This window comes from Arvicanthis niloticus, chromosome 17 (assembly GCF_011762505.2).
Source record: "Arvicanthis niloticus isolate mArvNil1 chromosome 17, mArvNil1.pat.X, whole genome shotgun sequence".
NCBI classification, from domain to species: domain Eukaryota; kingdom Metazoa; phylum Chordata; class Mammalia; order Rodentia; family Muridae; genus Arvicanthis; species Arvicanthis niloticus.
This window is the reverse complement of record NC_047674.1, coordinates 29134490-29149404: the sequence shown is the minus strand read 5'-3', so window position 1 is coordinate 29149404 and position 14915 is coordinate 29134490. Positions and strand designations below refer to the sequence as shown.

Genomic DNA, 14915 nt, shown 5'->3' with positions numbered 1-14915 from the left:
CCCCAGGGGATTGCTGACCAGCCAGTCTATCTAATGAGTGAGCTCAAGGCTCAGTGAGAGACCCTGAATCAAAATACAAGATGGAGAAGCAATGAAGCAGACATTCCAATATCTCTGGCCTCTATCTGTACTTACACAGGTGTACATACATATACTATGTACACACACACACACACGCATTCTCACACATGCACACAGTACACACACACACATGCATACTCACACATGCACACACATACTCACATTCAAACTTACTTATTCAAACACACACACATGCACTCACATGCATGCATAGCCACACACATACATATACATAAATACATACATACTCACACATGCACACACAGTGCACACACACTCACACATGCACAATCCCACATGTACACACATACTCACACAGTCATTCACACACACATGCACTCACAAACATGCACAAACACACACACACACACACACACACACACACACACACACACACCCCACAACCTTAATCAGCAAATCATTACCAAAGCCAATTGACAGGCATCAATCACCTTGGTCAGGAGAGGTTCCCTCTGACAAACTGTATCAGCATCCTGCAGGGCTTGCTCATAGTTCTTCATGGTTAAATATAACTCAGCTCGCAGCAGCAATAATGAGTTGTCATCTGGGGCTGGCAGACAGGAGAAATACAAAGGACTACATTTTAAAATACATTGTTTCCAGCGGTTAAAAACATGAAGTTAGAAAATGAGCACACAGACAAATCTGAAGCAATTCTTCCAGTGTTCATATGTACAGTTCACTGTTAAATGGGTATAAGTTACAGAGTTTCTTTCAGGGAAACAGAAACAAATTTAATTCGACCTCAGAATGCATCAAGAAAAACAAGCTAACACAGACTGTTCCTTTAAGCACATTAGCGCAATGTCCAATAATGAATCAAGTACTTACCCCTATAATCCAAATCTAAAATGCTTTCGAAACTGAGCTTCAGGTTGGAGGGTGTTTCAGACTTTGGATTTTTAAATTAGAGGTGGAAGATACTCAACTTAAAAAGAGAAAGAGAGCCTTTAAAACGGAAACCACTTCTAGACTCAATTATTTTGTACCAGAGAAAGCCATGCTGCATAATTAGGTATTTTTTTAAAGGGACTCCTTAAATACATTTCATGGGAAGCACACTAAGAAATCCACACTTTAAAAATGAATAAAGGGGGGCTGTGAGATGGCTCTGTCAGTGAGGTGGTTGCCATACAAGCATAAAGACCTCAGCTTAGACCCCAGCACTGAAGTAAAAAAGAACGCCAGGTGCACTGGAACATGCCTGCAGTCACAGCACTGCGGAGGTAAAGCAGAGCTTGCTGGTCCTCAGTCACGGACACCTGGACTTAGGAAGATATTTCATCACAAAATAAAGTAGCCAGTATGTGAGAAAAACAGCCGACACCAAGGTTTGGCCTCTACGTTCACATCACACACTGCACACACACATGAACATATACCTAAGAAAGGGCTCCACCACACCCAAGCATGGTGAGCATGGCTCTTCCCCCAGTCCCTCTGCCTTGCTAAAATCTGTTAGATTACATTCTTAAAGCTACCCCCAAGATCCCTTGCCTTATTTGGCCACTTCCTCCTTCTGAGACTGACTACCAAGGTCCAGCTATCAAAGTATTGAAGGCCAGCAATCAGAAGCCCCCTTTGGCTCGACTAATTAACATACCCAATTAAAATTAAATACATGGGGTTTCCCTTTGTACGTTCATGAACTGCCATTTGCCTATGGGCCATGTCTGTCTGTCTCCTCTCTATCCAGAGGGGGCCCTCTGTCCCTATATAAAGCCTACCTCTGCTCAGTTGCCTGCTGCTTCTCAGAGGCAGCCACCCTATGTGCTCTCCCAATAAATCTCTTGTGTGAGGTTTGTTGTGTGTGTAGTTTGACTGTGTAGTATCCCTTGGCTCTGACTGCCAGGATGCCTTTCCTCTTAGAGCTGTAACAGTTACAAAGTCTTCCATGTACATATGAGCAGCGTCAATTGAACTTAGAGGGTTATCAAAAAAAGAAAGAAAGAAAGAAAGAAAGAAAGAAAGAAAGAAAGAAAGAAAGAAAGAAAGAGAGAAAGAGAAAAATGGAAGAAAGGAGAAAGAAAGAAAATATTTTTAAATTGGGAATTTTCACTACTTGTAAGGCATACAATTATTAATTCTTCTCATAGTAGCTGCCTTTTTAAAAAGCATGTTGTTACACTGTAAATATAACTGTAGACGAATAATTTCTCACTGAAAAATTAGGTAAAAGTTCCTTAACTATACAATTACATGCATTTTGATACCTCTCCTTTGGGGATTTTTAGAAATCTAAACAAAAGATGCTACTGGAAGTAGAAGCCGAGCTTCGGAAACAAATCCACGGGCCCCACACCCTGTGCCCACTACATTCGTTTCTCTCAGATCCTGACAGGTCTGCCAGCTGGTTCTCTTGAGTTTTTCACAGTCATATTATGTGCAGACAATTTACCTTTTTTTACTGTAATGTTTCCCACCAGTTTCATGTTGTAAAGTATTGAGAGTTGACCCTCACTCCTCCCTTGGCAGGGATTTAATCCAGAGCCTCACCAACAACCCATTCTCAAATTTAAAAGACTATGTATGTCTAGGGCTGGGGAGATGGCTCAGTAGTTAAGAACATTGGACACTCTTCTAGATCTAGGTTCAATTCCCGGCACCCACATGGTGGTTCATAACCATCTGTAATTTCAGTTCCTGAAGAGGCCACACCCTCTTCTGGCACCTGATGGCACAGCATGCACATATGTGTGAAACAGCTAAGGTGATGCCATTTTTTCCTGACTTTATTTTCTTGGCCTTAGATCCCAGTAGCCACAGCCACCATGGCAGTGCTTTTGGTGGGACTGTCCATGCCCTGACCATGTCCAGACATATTAACCAGAACAGCTGATGTCTATGTTGGCTAAAACATAAACTGAAATAAGTAAATGTAAGTGTAAATCAGAGATAATTTTCAGGTAGTGCCTGAGAAATACCATTAAGCTCTGTAAAAATACAGATGTTGTTCTGACTCTTAAAAAAAAAAAAACTGATGTAATTGTGGGTTTTGTCTCGAAAAACGCTGTACCCTTGAGCTTCTGCACCAAGAGACTCTGAGAAATGAGCTGACTCTTGGCCACTGCTTAGAAAAAAAAAAAAAGGATTCATATGCTTCTAGTTGATTTAATTAGTGTGTCCTTCAGTAACTCCCTCACATGGATCATTCCACATTCATGTAAAACATCCATACATATTAAAAATATAAAATTAAAGATTACATCTAATCACTGATAAAATTAGCCAGGCTACCTTCAATCCTAGCTTCCTAGCAGGGGGTGCCATGTTCCAGGAGGTTGTTGCAGGATCTGAGAGATGAAGTACTGTGTCTTCCTCAACCAGCTTCAGTGAATTATGCTCAGTGACTTGTCTGATGCCCAGTTGTCCCCATATTTTTAAAGCAGGCTGCTAGACTTCGATACAACGGCATTCACTCAGGGTTTCTCATTTATGACCATGTATAAGATTGGTTTGCACAGCTTATCTCATAAAAGGAGATGTAAATATTCCTGTGGATTTTCTATGGTGTGGGATATAAAGGAATTAAGCTCTGAACGTCTTTGTGCCTTGCTAGAAACAACAATTCCTCAGCAACATTACAGCTTCTTTCAGATTAGTCACTCATGCCACCCTTGTACTTCTTCCTGGGCTAGTTAGTGACAAATTATACAGCCCTCAGATGCAAGACCTGGGTTTGAAATCCACCATCCCTCTGCTTACACTAGCTATATGCTAGCTTAGTCCTGAAGTTGACTGGGTTAAGGATACCTTTCCGTTCTTTCAGGCCATTCTTTCCTAACAAAGCACTGAGATTTACTCTTCACATTCCAAAGGCTGCTTTGCCTGGAGTCCAAAATTAAAGAGATTCACTTCTCACATAGACATCAAATGAATTAAACCATTTTCTAATCAGGGAGACTTAAACTGATGAAACCAAGGGAAACTGTCCATAAATCACTCAAAAATCAAAGGAAGAGGAAAAGCAACATTTAATTGTTTTGTGTAGAGGGAACATATGTCAGAAATCTTACATGCACACCTGACACCTGACCCACATTTCAGAAGGGTCATCAGTTAACTCCATTGTAAGAAGGTGTCAGGAGGCCTCCTGAGACACTGCCTGTGAGACAAGAAGAAGAATGTGTACTCCATATTTCGAGTTTATTGATGACTATCCTCCAACTGCTCAGAATGAGCCTGCACAGTGACACACACAAGCAGAATGGAGTCACTGTTCTGATGTAAAGGCTGTTGAATGTGTGAGATAGGTGGAGTTAAGAACCACAGTATTTAAAAGAAGTTCAATTAACCAACATCTAAAGCCATAGAACTTGTGCTGAGTCCCTGCGAACAGCAATGGTAAGCAGCACACTCTCAGGAACTCCGTTCTCAGGGTGATGTAGGACTGAGTCCATATCTTAAGATTTATTTATGTATATGAGTACACTATTGCTATCTTCAGACACACCAGAAGAGGGCATCAGATCCCATTACAGAGGTTGTGAGCCACCATGTGGTTGCTGGGAATTGAACTCAGGACGTCTGGAAGAGCAGTCAGTGCTCTTAACTACTGAACCATTTCTCTAGCCCCCGAGTCCACATCTTAAATGTGTATTTTGAAGTTTGACTCAAGGAACCCTGAGATCACCACCCAGGTTATTCTCAGGACAAGCACCTCATGAGTGCTCTCACTTGGCAGATCCCTAGTAAGAGTGACCACCATTTTGACTCTGTCACTAGCAAATGATATGAACACCTTTCAGTCATTTTGGATTTCTGAGGAATTTGCTGCTTACAGTTAATTTTTGTTTCCTATTTGTTCTTCGTTACAGACACAATCATCATTGATCTTCCTATACTGATTTTTAAAATTCACCAATCTTGATAATTCTCTTGGAATTTCTGGTAGTTCCACTGCTGCATGCTAAGGCACCTGCAGGTAAGAGTTTTAGCTTTTACAATCCTAACATCTTTTTATTTTCCCCTCACGGCATTGGCTAGCACCTTAGTTCTAATGCTAGGTAGCAGACATGACAGTGAGCACCTCTGTCCTTTCTTTAGGAAGATTGTTTTTCATCATTAGGGAGACAGTTTTTACATCAAGTCTGTCATGGCTCCACAGACTTTGTGGGTATTTCTAAACAAATATTTTTTCTTTTTATTTTTCATTTTCTGTGATTTTTTTTAAGGTGCACCACAATATTTCTCTCCTTTTTTTTTTTCTGTGTGTATGTGTGTTGGTCTACAAAACTTAACCTCTATGTGAGATGTGTTGACCTCCAGAGTTACCATTCAGTTCAGTGTGGGGATATTCTGTTTTGTTTTTAGCAGCTTTGGTTGATTAGAAGCACTGGACAATGTGGGATTTTTTTGTTCATTTGTTTTGGTCTTGCCATTAAGTTCTGCCGTTAGCTTTTTCCCCCTTCTTCCCACATTCTTTGAATTCAATTCACTTTTCATTTTCTAGCATCAGAATAGGATCCAGGAGTTCACAGACTTTTGGCTGACCTTGGTATAACAGTGGTGTCCAGTTTTCGATGTTTATGTTTTTCTAACTAATGAATCAGTGAATGCAGATATGCACATGTCACGGTGCACATGTGGATGTCGGGAAAACAACTCTTGAGAACTCGTTCTCTCCTGAAGCCCAGTGAGAACTGAGGGTCCACATAAGATTGGAGATCTCTGCACACATGATTGATTGATCCACTGACTCATCTCACCAGCCCAGTAAAATGCCTTCATCACCATTCGGGTCAAAGGTTTCCTTGTTTTAATTGTGATTTCTTATCTGACCCACTGTAACGGTGTGGTTGGAAGTTCCCATGTTTACGTTGATATTCTGCAGTATTGTTAAGGAGTGTTAAAAGCTGGGGTCCAGTGAAGAGATCAGGCCAAGAGGCTTTGCTCTGATAAACAGGCTAATGAGGTCATCACAGAGCAGGTTAGTCACTATCATCTAAGCAAGCTCCGTGTTCCCCGCTGCATCGCCCCATGCAATAGCCTCTGCTACAGAGCAAGTGCCTCTGCAGATGCTACTGTGGATTTCTTAGCCTTCACAACGATGTGAAATCAATGCCTTTCTTTTATAAATTGGCCAGTGTATGGTATTCTGTCATGGCATTGAGAACAAGAGTAAGAGAAGTGATGTTAAAAACACATGGCCTCCTTTCCAAATGTTTGAAGATAGTGTGCTCATCCGTCACTTACTTTTCCTTTACGTTTACTTACTGTTCAGATAATTCAACCTGTTTGATTTCAATGTATAATATCTGTTGCAGGTACTCTATGTAAAAACACCTATGAAAGAGAAACACCAAGGTGTCTTATTCCAACATACACTCTTACCTTCTTTCCTTTCTCTGTCTCACCAATTATCTCCCTTTACTTCTGTTGCCTGGTGTGTGTGTGTCAGGTGCACACTCAGAACACTGCTTTTTCCCGTTGAACCAGATCGCAGATCCTAAACACCTCCAGCCCCCTTAATACACTTTGCTTTAATTTACCTGATGCTGACTTTGTCACATCGAAGCTCTTTCTAATTATTATTATAATGATAATGCATTCATTATCAGTCTGAACATTCTTGTCCTATAGCAAAAGTTTTCTGGTAAATGAGCACTATATGGCCATGTTGAGGACCACACTGCCCCATGCTTTGAGGCCACTATGTTGCTGTCCACACTGCCCCACACTTTGGGGCTAAGTGCTCTAGTCCGAGGGAGAGTGGGGGAAGAGGGGGAAGAATGAAGACAAGACAGGGTGTGTGACCAAGTCTCGTTTCTTGTTTATTGTCTCTCTCTTATTGTCTCTCTCTCTCTCTCTCTCTCTCTCTCTCTCTCTCTTGTGTCTCTCCTTGATTGTCTCTCTTATTGTCTCCCCTTATTGCAAGAAAATCCTGGGTATTTATAAGCATTAGCAGGGGAACACAGCTGAAGACACTTTACCACGTGCACCATGCAGCTGGGGTCACTAAACAGCAAAACAAGATATGTGGGATAAACAAGATGTTTATCAGAGTGTGCTGTAGCTGTTGTAGGCTGCTGAAAAACAAGTCTCTTGTCAGGTTATATGGCTCGAGATGGCTGCAAAGTTAATAGCTGCTTTCTGCTGAAAGTCAGCTCCCAGCACAGCCAGGCTTCATCTGGTCTAGTCCAACAACGTTTTAATGAAATATTCAGATCACTTACCGAGTAAAAGAAACCCTCACTTTTCCAGGGGTCGCATTCACTCCTGACTACTGTGTCCTTTAAAAAAAATTACCGTGTATGTATGACTGGGGAGGAGGTTGTCTTGCTGTTCAGCTCACCAACTATCTGCACCCCATTCCCTTTATAAGCATGTGGCTTATAAAGAACTCAGATTCCCCAGGCTGGTGTCTTTACCCGTTGAGCCATCTCAGTGGCCTCTTGATTTCCCTACCTTTTGGATGGATCAGATATTTGTTGTTTCAACTAAGTCTTTTAAGTTTCAACATTTTATCCTTTTGCCAGTTGCTCAATTGAATACAATATACAAAGTGACCAGCAGACGGCTAGCATTGTTACCACACGGAGGCAGCACATTTACCACACAGTATGTATTGCTCATCCTGGCTCTGCACTCCCTCCATGTTTTGCCTTGATGGGGGTTATATATGCCACAAAAATATCATTTTTTTTTTCATTCATAAGGTTACATTTCTCATCTTCATCCTGTCCTTAGTCCTTTTGCTTGGGTCACTTTTCTTCGGTGAAGCCTTTTTCTCAGTATCCTCCGGAGCACAATTCTGACACTGATCACGTCCTTCAGCGTTGCTTGTAGCTTTGGCCTACAGCATCCTTTCTTCCTTTCCAGTTGGGAAGGGCATTTATGGTTGGAAGATGACTTCCAGATAGGCTTTTTAATTTTTTTTATTTGCTTATTCTTTCAGTAATCTAAAGATGTCATCCCACTGTCTCCCAGCTCTATTAGCTCGATGTGGAAGTCAGCTGCCGATCTTCTCTAACTGCTTTCAAACTTTTCCTTATGTTGGCTCAGTGAGTCAGTTTTTATCAACTAAAAGAAAAATCTAGGCTTTTCTTTTTCCTTAAGTATTCTCTCTTCACTCTTCATCAAGGGTTCCAGCTTTATAGACCTTGGAACCTTTGTCTGTGTCCAGCACACTTTTGCTCTATTGGATCTTGGTTTCACTGTGATCTAGTATGGACACATTCAGTTATTTTGTGTCTTGGTTTCCTTTCTGTTGCTATGATAAAGACCATGACCGAAAGCAACTTGAAGAAGAAAGGGTTTATTTGGCTTATATGTCCCAGGTCACAGTCTACTGATGGAAGTCTAGGTAGGAACTCAGGGTAGAGCTGAGTCATGGAGGGATATTGGTTACTGGCTTGCTCCTCTCTGGCTCACACACATTCCTAGGGCTAGCACTGCCCACAGCGAGCTTGTCCCTTCCACAACAATCATCCATTAAGAATATGTTCCACAGGCTTGTCCACAATATTGGTCCACAGACCAATTAGGGTCATTTTCTTAAATGATATCCCCTCTTCTAGGACAACTCTAGTCTCCATTAAGTAGACAAAAACCCTAACCAACACAAGCTGTTTCTGGGATTTTTCATCCACACTTTTGATGTGTGCAGTCTGGCTTGTTTGGTTTTTAACACATCTAATTAACTTCTAATGTCAGACACAATCCTAGATTATCCAGTCTTTGTGTGTGTGTGTATGTATGTATGTGTGTATATATGTATATGTGTATGAGTGTGTATGTATGTGTGTATATATGCATGCATGTATGTGTGAATGTGTATGTATGTGTGTATGTCTGTGTATGTATGTATATATGTATATGAGTGTTTATGTATAAGTATGTGTGTATATATGCATGCATATATGTGTGAGTGTGTATGTATGTGTGTATATGTTTGTATGTGTGTGTGTATGTATGCATGTATGTATACGTGTGTGCATGTATAAGTGTGTATGTGTGTATATGTATGTATATGCATGAGCATGTGTAAGTGTGTATGTATGTGTGTGTGTACGTATGTATATATAGGTGTGTATGTCTGTGTATGTGTGTGTGGGTGTAGCCAATATCTGCTGAACTCACTATCTTTTCATCTGTCCTCTTTAACATATGTATATGTGAATTACATTCACAACTTTTTGGTAAAGATTACTCAAAAAGCCTCTATGTAACTTGGGTGAGTCTTACCTTGTCTGTGGAAAGAATCAAGAAAGAAGTATTTGGGACAAGTGATAATGTTTGCTACAAACACAAACTCTCTACCTCCAAACATTTGTGGTCTTTCTCATTATACCTAAATTTCTAATTTAAGCTAAAACATCATAAAATTTAATTGTGTGTGTGTGTGTGTGTTTCTTTGTGTAGTGCTGGGAAACTGAACTCATGGCCTCATAAATAATAAGGATTCACAATACCATTGAGCTACATCCTCAGTCTCCTTTTTCATTTATATACATTGAAACCAGGAGACCTGATTTTTTTCTACTCTTTGAATAAAATATTAAAAAAGGATATATTCAATATCAAGTTGTCATATGAATGGACTGAAATTGTCAAGGTTCTAACCTTGTAAACTGAGTTCTAATGTACACACACATACATACATGCATACATACATAAAAAGCTTAAAACATAATATAGTCTATGAAACTATCAGAAAGTTAACACACATGTAATCTCCATGACTAACTGCATCACTGCCCACAGACCGCCCCCCCATGCTTCCTCATATTCAATAGTTTCCTTACCCAAAATAACCACCACTCTTGCCTCTTACACCCTGTAGTGACTGCCTGCTCACCCTTAAAGAACTGGAATCACAGTAAAAATGCTTTTGTATCTGGTGGTTGTTTCTTCTTTTCTTTTTCAGATTTTTTTTTGGAGGGGGGAGTATGGTACAGAATATTGAATCTGACATACGATAAGCAGCCATCCTAGCTACTGAGTTATAGCCCCTATTATGGTTTGTATATGTTTGGCCCAGGGAGTGGCACTATTAGAAGGTATGTCACTATTAGAAGGTATGGCACTGTTGGAGTGGGTGTGGCCTTATTGGAGTAGGTGTATCACTGTGTGTGGGGGTTTTAAGACCCTCATCCTAGCTGCCTGGAATCCACTACCAGACTTCAAATGAATATGTAGAACTCTCAGCTCCCTGCATCATGCCTGCATGGATGCTGCCACATTCCCACCTTGATGATAATGGACTGAACCTCTGTAAATTAAATGTTGTCCTTTTAAGAGTTGCCCTGGTCATGGTACCTACTTACAGCAGTAAAACCCTAACTAAGAAGTTGGTGCCAGGGACTGGGGTATTGCTGTGATAGGCCTGACCATGTTTTTGTTTGGAAGAATGTGGATTTTGGGACTTTGGATTTGGAAAGCAGTGGACTGCTTTAAATGGGGCTTAATGGGCCATCCTAGTAGAAATACAGGACTTTGTTACTGAGAGTGATTTGAATTGTGCAGACCTATTCCAAGAGGTTTCAGTAGAGAATTTCAATATGTGACCTACAGACTGTTTTTGTAGTATTTTGGTGAAGAACATGGTGGCTTTTTGCCTTTGATTGAAGAGTCTGCCTGAGGCTAAGATGAAGAGGCTCAGATTAATTGCATTGACAAAGGAAGTCTTAGAAACACCCAGCAGAGACTTTGTTCGATGGTTAAGTCTCATATGAAGAGTGCCTTGAACAAACAGCAAATTTAGGAAGGAAAAATATATAGTTCAAGTATTAAAGGGGCACCAGGAAGTGAAATGGAGCTGAATCCTGTGTTCTAGGAGACAGCAGATTAAGGGAGTGGCACTTTGGGGCAAGATCCTACCCAGCTAAATTTAGATCCAGGCATGGAGGTACACACTTTTAATCCCAGGAGATAAAGCCAATCGGATCTCTGAGTTCAAGGCCAGCCTGGCACAGAGCAGGCTCTAAGTGAAGAAGAATTTAAATCTAGGCTTGGTGGACTACACCTTTAATCCAGTGTTTAGGAGACAGGCCTACAGGTATCTGAGTTCAAGGTCAATCTACAGAGCAAGTTCCAGGACAGCCAAGCTTAGGTAGAACAGGAGTCTGAAAACAGAAAGTTGCAGTAGAATGGGGGGGGGGGGGACAGGAGCCATGTTCCAGCCCCAGAAAACAGCAGAACATGGCAGCTTCAGCCATTTGGCTCTGGTTTTAGAGTGAAAAATAGAAGGGACTACTGGGACAACTGATGCTGGTTAGCTGGAGCTAAGAAATTATCAGTGATTAAGAAGAGACCAGAATCACTGAGATATCTCCTGGGAATTGTTTTTCTGAGAGCACACAGAAGCTGTGTTCCAGAGATAGCCAAGGTTGTACCTCGTGCTGCAGCTGTACTTAGTAATGCTTGGTAAGAGTCACCCAGGTGGTACTGGTTTTAAAGACATGAAGGGATCATGAAGAACAGCTGAGGCTTGGCATTGTGAGATGCCAGGGAAGGTCATTGGTGAAGGTGCAGCCTCAGTTGCAGTTGACCACTCAGGACTGAAGGGGTCATGCAAAGGAGTTGAGGCTTGGCACCATGAAGAGAGCCTATGAGGGGCTATTTGTGAAACCTAGTTGCAGCAGAAGACTCCAGCGAACTGGAGATGCCAGTACCGTGGACTGATCATCAAGAACAGCAGCAGCACTGGAGTGCATCCACCTGAGCTTAGAGTCCTTCAGAGAACAGAGCTGGAGAAGTGACAACAGCCCTTGGAGGAGCCCAGAAGATCATGTGTGGATCCCAGACATTGAAACAAGAAGCTGTAACATTGAAGTTGCCTCGGAGACCCCAAGATATTCAAGATGCCAGAGCTGTGGGCTATCTACTGAGGAAAGTTGTTAACAGGGATTGGAACCACAGCAGCCAACAGTTTGTTGCAGTCAACAAAGATAAAAAAAGAAGTTGTAGAACTGAAGACCACTTTGACATCAGACATGGACACATCGGATTTGGACTTTGTCCAGCTGGTTTCCTGTTTTGCTTTGGGGATTACAGTTAAGGGATTAGATGAATCTCAGAAGAGAGACCTTGAAGTTTCAATTTTTAATATTGTTGAGACTCCCATATGGGGGCTTTGGAAGTTGAACTAAATGTATTTTTTATTATGCTATGTTTAGATGTGGCCCCCATAGACTCATATTTTTGAACAAGCCTATAGGGGCCACCAGGAAATGGAATGTTATTGTTTATATATGCTTAGCCCAAGGAGTGGCACTATTAGAAGGTGTGGCCCTATTGGAGTAGGTGTGGCCTTGTTGGAGTAGGTGTGTCACTGTGGATGTGGGCTTCAAGACCCTTATCCTAGCTACCTGGAAGTGAGTCTTCCATTAGCTGCCTTCAGATGACGATGTAGAACTCTCAGCTCCTCCTGCACCATGCCTGCCTGGATGCTGCCATGTTCCCACCTTGATGATAATGAACTGAACCGCTGAACCTGTAAGCCAGCCCCAATTAAATGCTGTTTTTATAAGAACTGCCTTGGTCATGGTGTCTGTTCACAGCAGTAAAATCCTAAGACAGTCCCCACCCATTTTTTTTTTCATTGTTAAGACAGGGCTTTGAACCACACTATAGCCCAGGCTGGTAAACTTGCCATTCTCCTACCTCAAGTTCCAAGTAGCTGGGATTGCAGAGAGACCTGTTCTCACATGCCTGGCAGCCTAGATGCTCTCTCCCTGCAATGTGTTTGTGGGGTTCAAGTAATGGTGTGTACTGCAGCTGCTCTGTTTCCTTTCTCCTCACGAAGGCTATACTCACCCATTCTGCTCTTACTGGATACTTGTTTTCCACTTTAGTTTTTAATTTATGTGTGTGAATACTTTGCCTACAGGTAACCTGGCTAGTTTCCAAGGCGGTCAGAAGAGGGCGACAGATCCCCTGGAATTTTGCGATTTCCTCACATGAACGCTGAGAACCAACCCGGGAGGGGCCAAGAGCAAAAAGTGGTCCTAACCATTGAGCCATCTCTCCAGCCCTGGAAGTAACTTTAGTGATGGTACATACACACTCTGTACAATCGTTTGGTGCAGAGGTATATGTACCTCTTTGAACTGTTAGAAACCAGTCATTTACTACATGGACACTACCAGACAATTTTCCAGGAAGGTACTTTGCATGTGACTGCTCTCATCTTCTCCAACATCTAAACACAGGTGAAGGTCTTCAAATGAAAAAGTCCTGTCTGACCTAGGGAGTGCAGTAAATGCAAAAAAACACAATGGACCAAAATAAATAAATAAACAAACAAACAAACAGACTGATCTTTTAAATACCGAAGACACATAAATAATATTCCGGATACAGAGTGGAAACCACTGTTAAAATATCACTTGCTTCTGGTCACCCTACTTAACATATCTACCAGAAGATTTATTACACTCCGCGGCTTACACTACGGCTCTTCGGCTAACACTGCTTTACAGCACGCACTGCAGCCTTGGGAGAGCCACAGCGCGATGCACCTGGGGCATGACACTGGCCACCCTGCAGGGTGAGGCTGTGCACCTTACTACCGCTGAAATGAAAATGCCACCGGCCACCGCCCAGCCCCGTGGTCACCCTCGAGGCTGACTCACCCATGTCCAGGGCCTGCTGGCACCTGAGCAGCGCGGCCTCGGGCTGCTGCTGGCGCTGCAGCCCCCGCGCCTGGCAAGCCAGCCTGCGCAGGCGACACTCGGCGGGGAAGCACCTCTCCAGCAGCCCGCTCAGCACCACGTTCACGCGCCGGGCCTGCGCCCGCGCCGGCACCTGCTCCACGCAACGCTTGCACACTGTGAGCCCGCTGGACAGCGTCACCGGCTTGTAGAGCAGCCGCCCGCAGCGGGGACAGCCCAGCAGGTCGCGCGGCGCCACGGGCCCCGGGGCCCCGGACGCGCAGCCGCCGGGCCTCACCAGCACAGGCGGCCTTTTTTCGCGCAGGCCCAAGGCGCGCGCCAGGCCGCTCGCCAGCTCCGATAGCTCCCCGGGCTGCAGCGGGCCGAGCAGCGCGGCGCCACGGAACGCGCCGATGGCCTCGGGCAGGCGGCCTGCGCGGGCCAGAGCTTCTCCCAGCTGCAAGCATAGGCCGCGCTCCGGCTGGGCCAGGCCGGCCAGCAGCGAGCGGAAGAGCTCGGCCGCCACCTCATAGTCGCCCGCGAGGAAGGCCGCGGAGCCCTGTCCCTGGGGCTCCTCCGAGGGCTCCTCGAGGCTGCGGCGCACGCCCTGCGGCTCCGGAGGCGCCGGCTCGGGGCTCATCGCGCGGAGACCGGGGTGCTCGGCAGCCGGAGCGCAGCCTCTGCCCTCTTCGCCGTCAGTCACGCGCGTCAGCGGACCGGGTGCTGCGAGCCACGGGGGACCACGCACGACGGGCCCGGAGGAAGCGCAGCGCAGCGCACGCGGCCCAGCCCCGGCTCAAGCGAGACGCCGTGCGCGTCCCAGTGCGCGCCCCAGTGGCTCACGTCAGCCAAGTGGCCGTGGGAGCGTGGCGACCCCCCTCACGGCGCTGGCGTCCTGACTGAACCTTTTTTTTTTCTCTGCTCCCCGCAGGCGGCCCCGCGCGTGTGCGTGTGCGTGTGCGTGCGCATGCTCTTCCCGCCGCTGCGGAGTCGTTGCGCAGGCTGGAGCTGAGCATCCCAATGTCCTCGTGATCCTCCACCCAGCTCGCCTGCATCTTCGTACCTGCGGCTTCCGCAACGCCATGCTGCACAGAAAACCCTGGGCTTCTAGAAGGCAAAGAAGGGAAAGTTCCCAAGCCCTTCGGTAATCCTTAAGAGAATAAGATCCTGTGCATGAGACCCAACGCTCTCCAGAAACACAAGAGTCCAGACAATTAA

The 14915-nt window shown here is 44.3% G+C and overlaps 1 protein-coding gene across 1 annotated transcript in view; it reads right to left on the bottom strand.

Annotated features, from left to right (window-relative positions):
* Positions 1 to 14489, bottom strand: part of Lonrf2 (LON peptidase N-terminal domain and ring finger 2) — a 40768-nt gene extending 26279 nt beyond the window's left edge. The window contains exons 1-2 of the mRNA XM_034521468.2: positions 13680 to 14489; positions 534 to 652 (exon numbers count right to left, since the gene is read on the bottom strand). Coding sequence (XP_034377359.1) covers positions 534 to 652; positions 13680 to 14337 — 777 coding nt within the window. The 5' untranslated portion in view covers positions 14338 to 14489. The remainder of the gene's footprint in view (positions 1 to 533; positions 653 to 13679) is intronic.
* Positions 14490 to 14915: the final 426 nt, after the last annotated feature.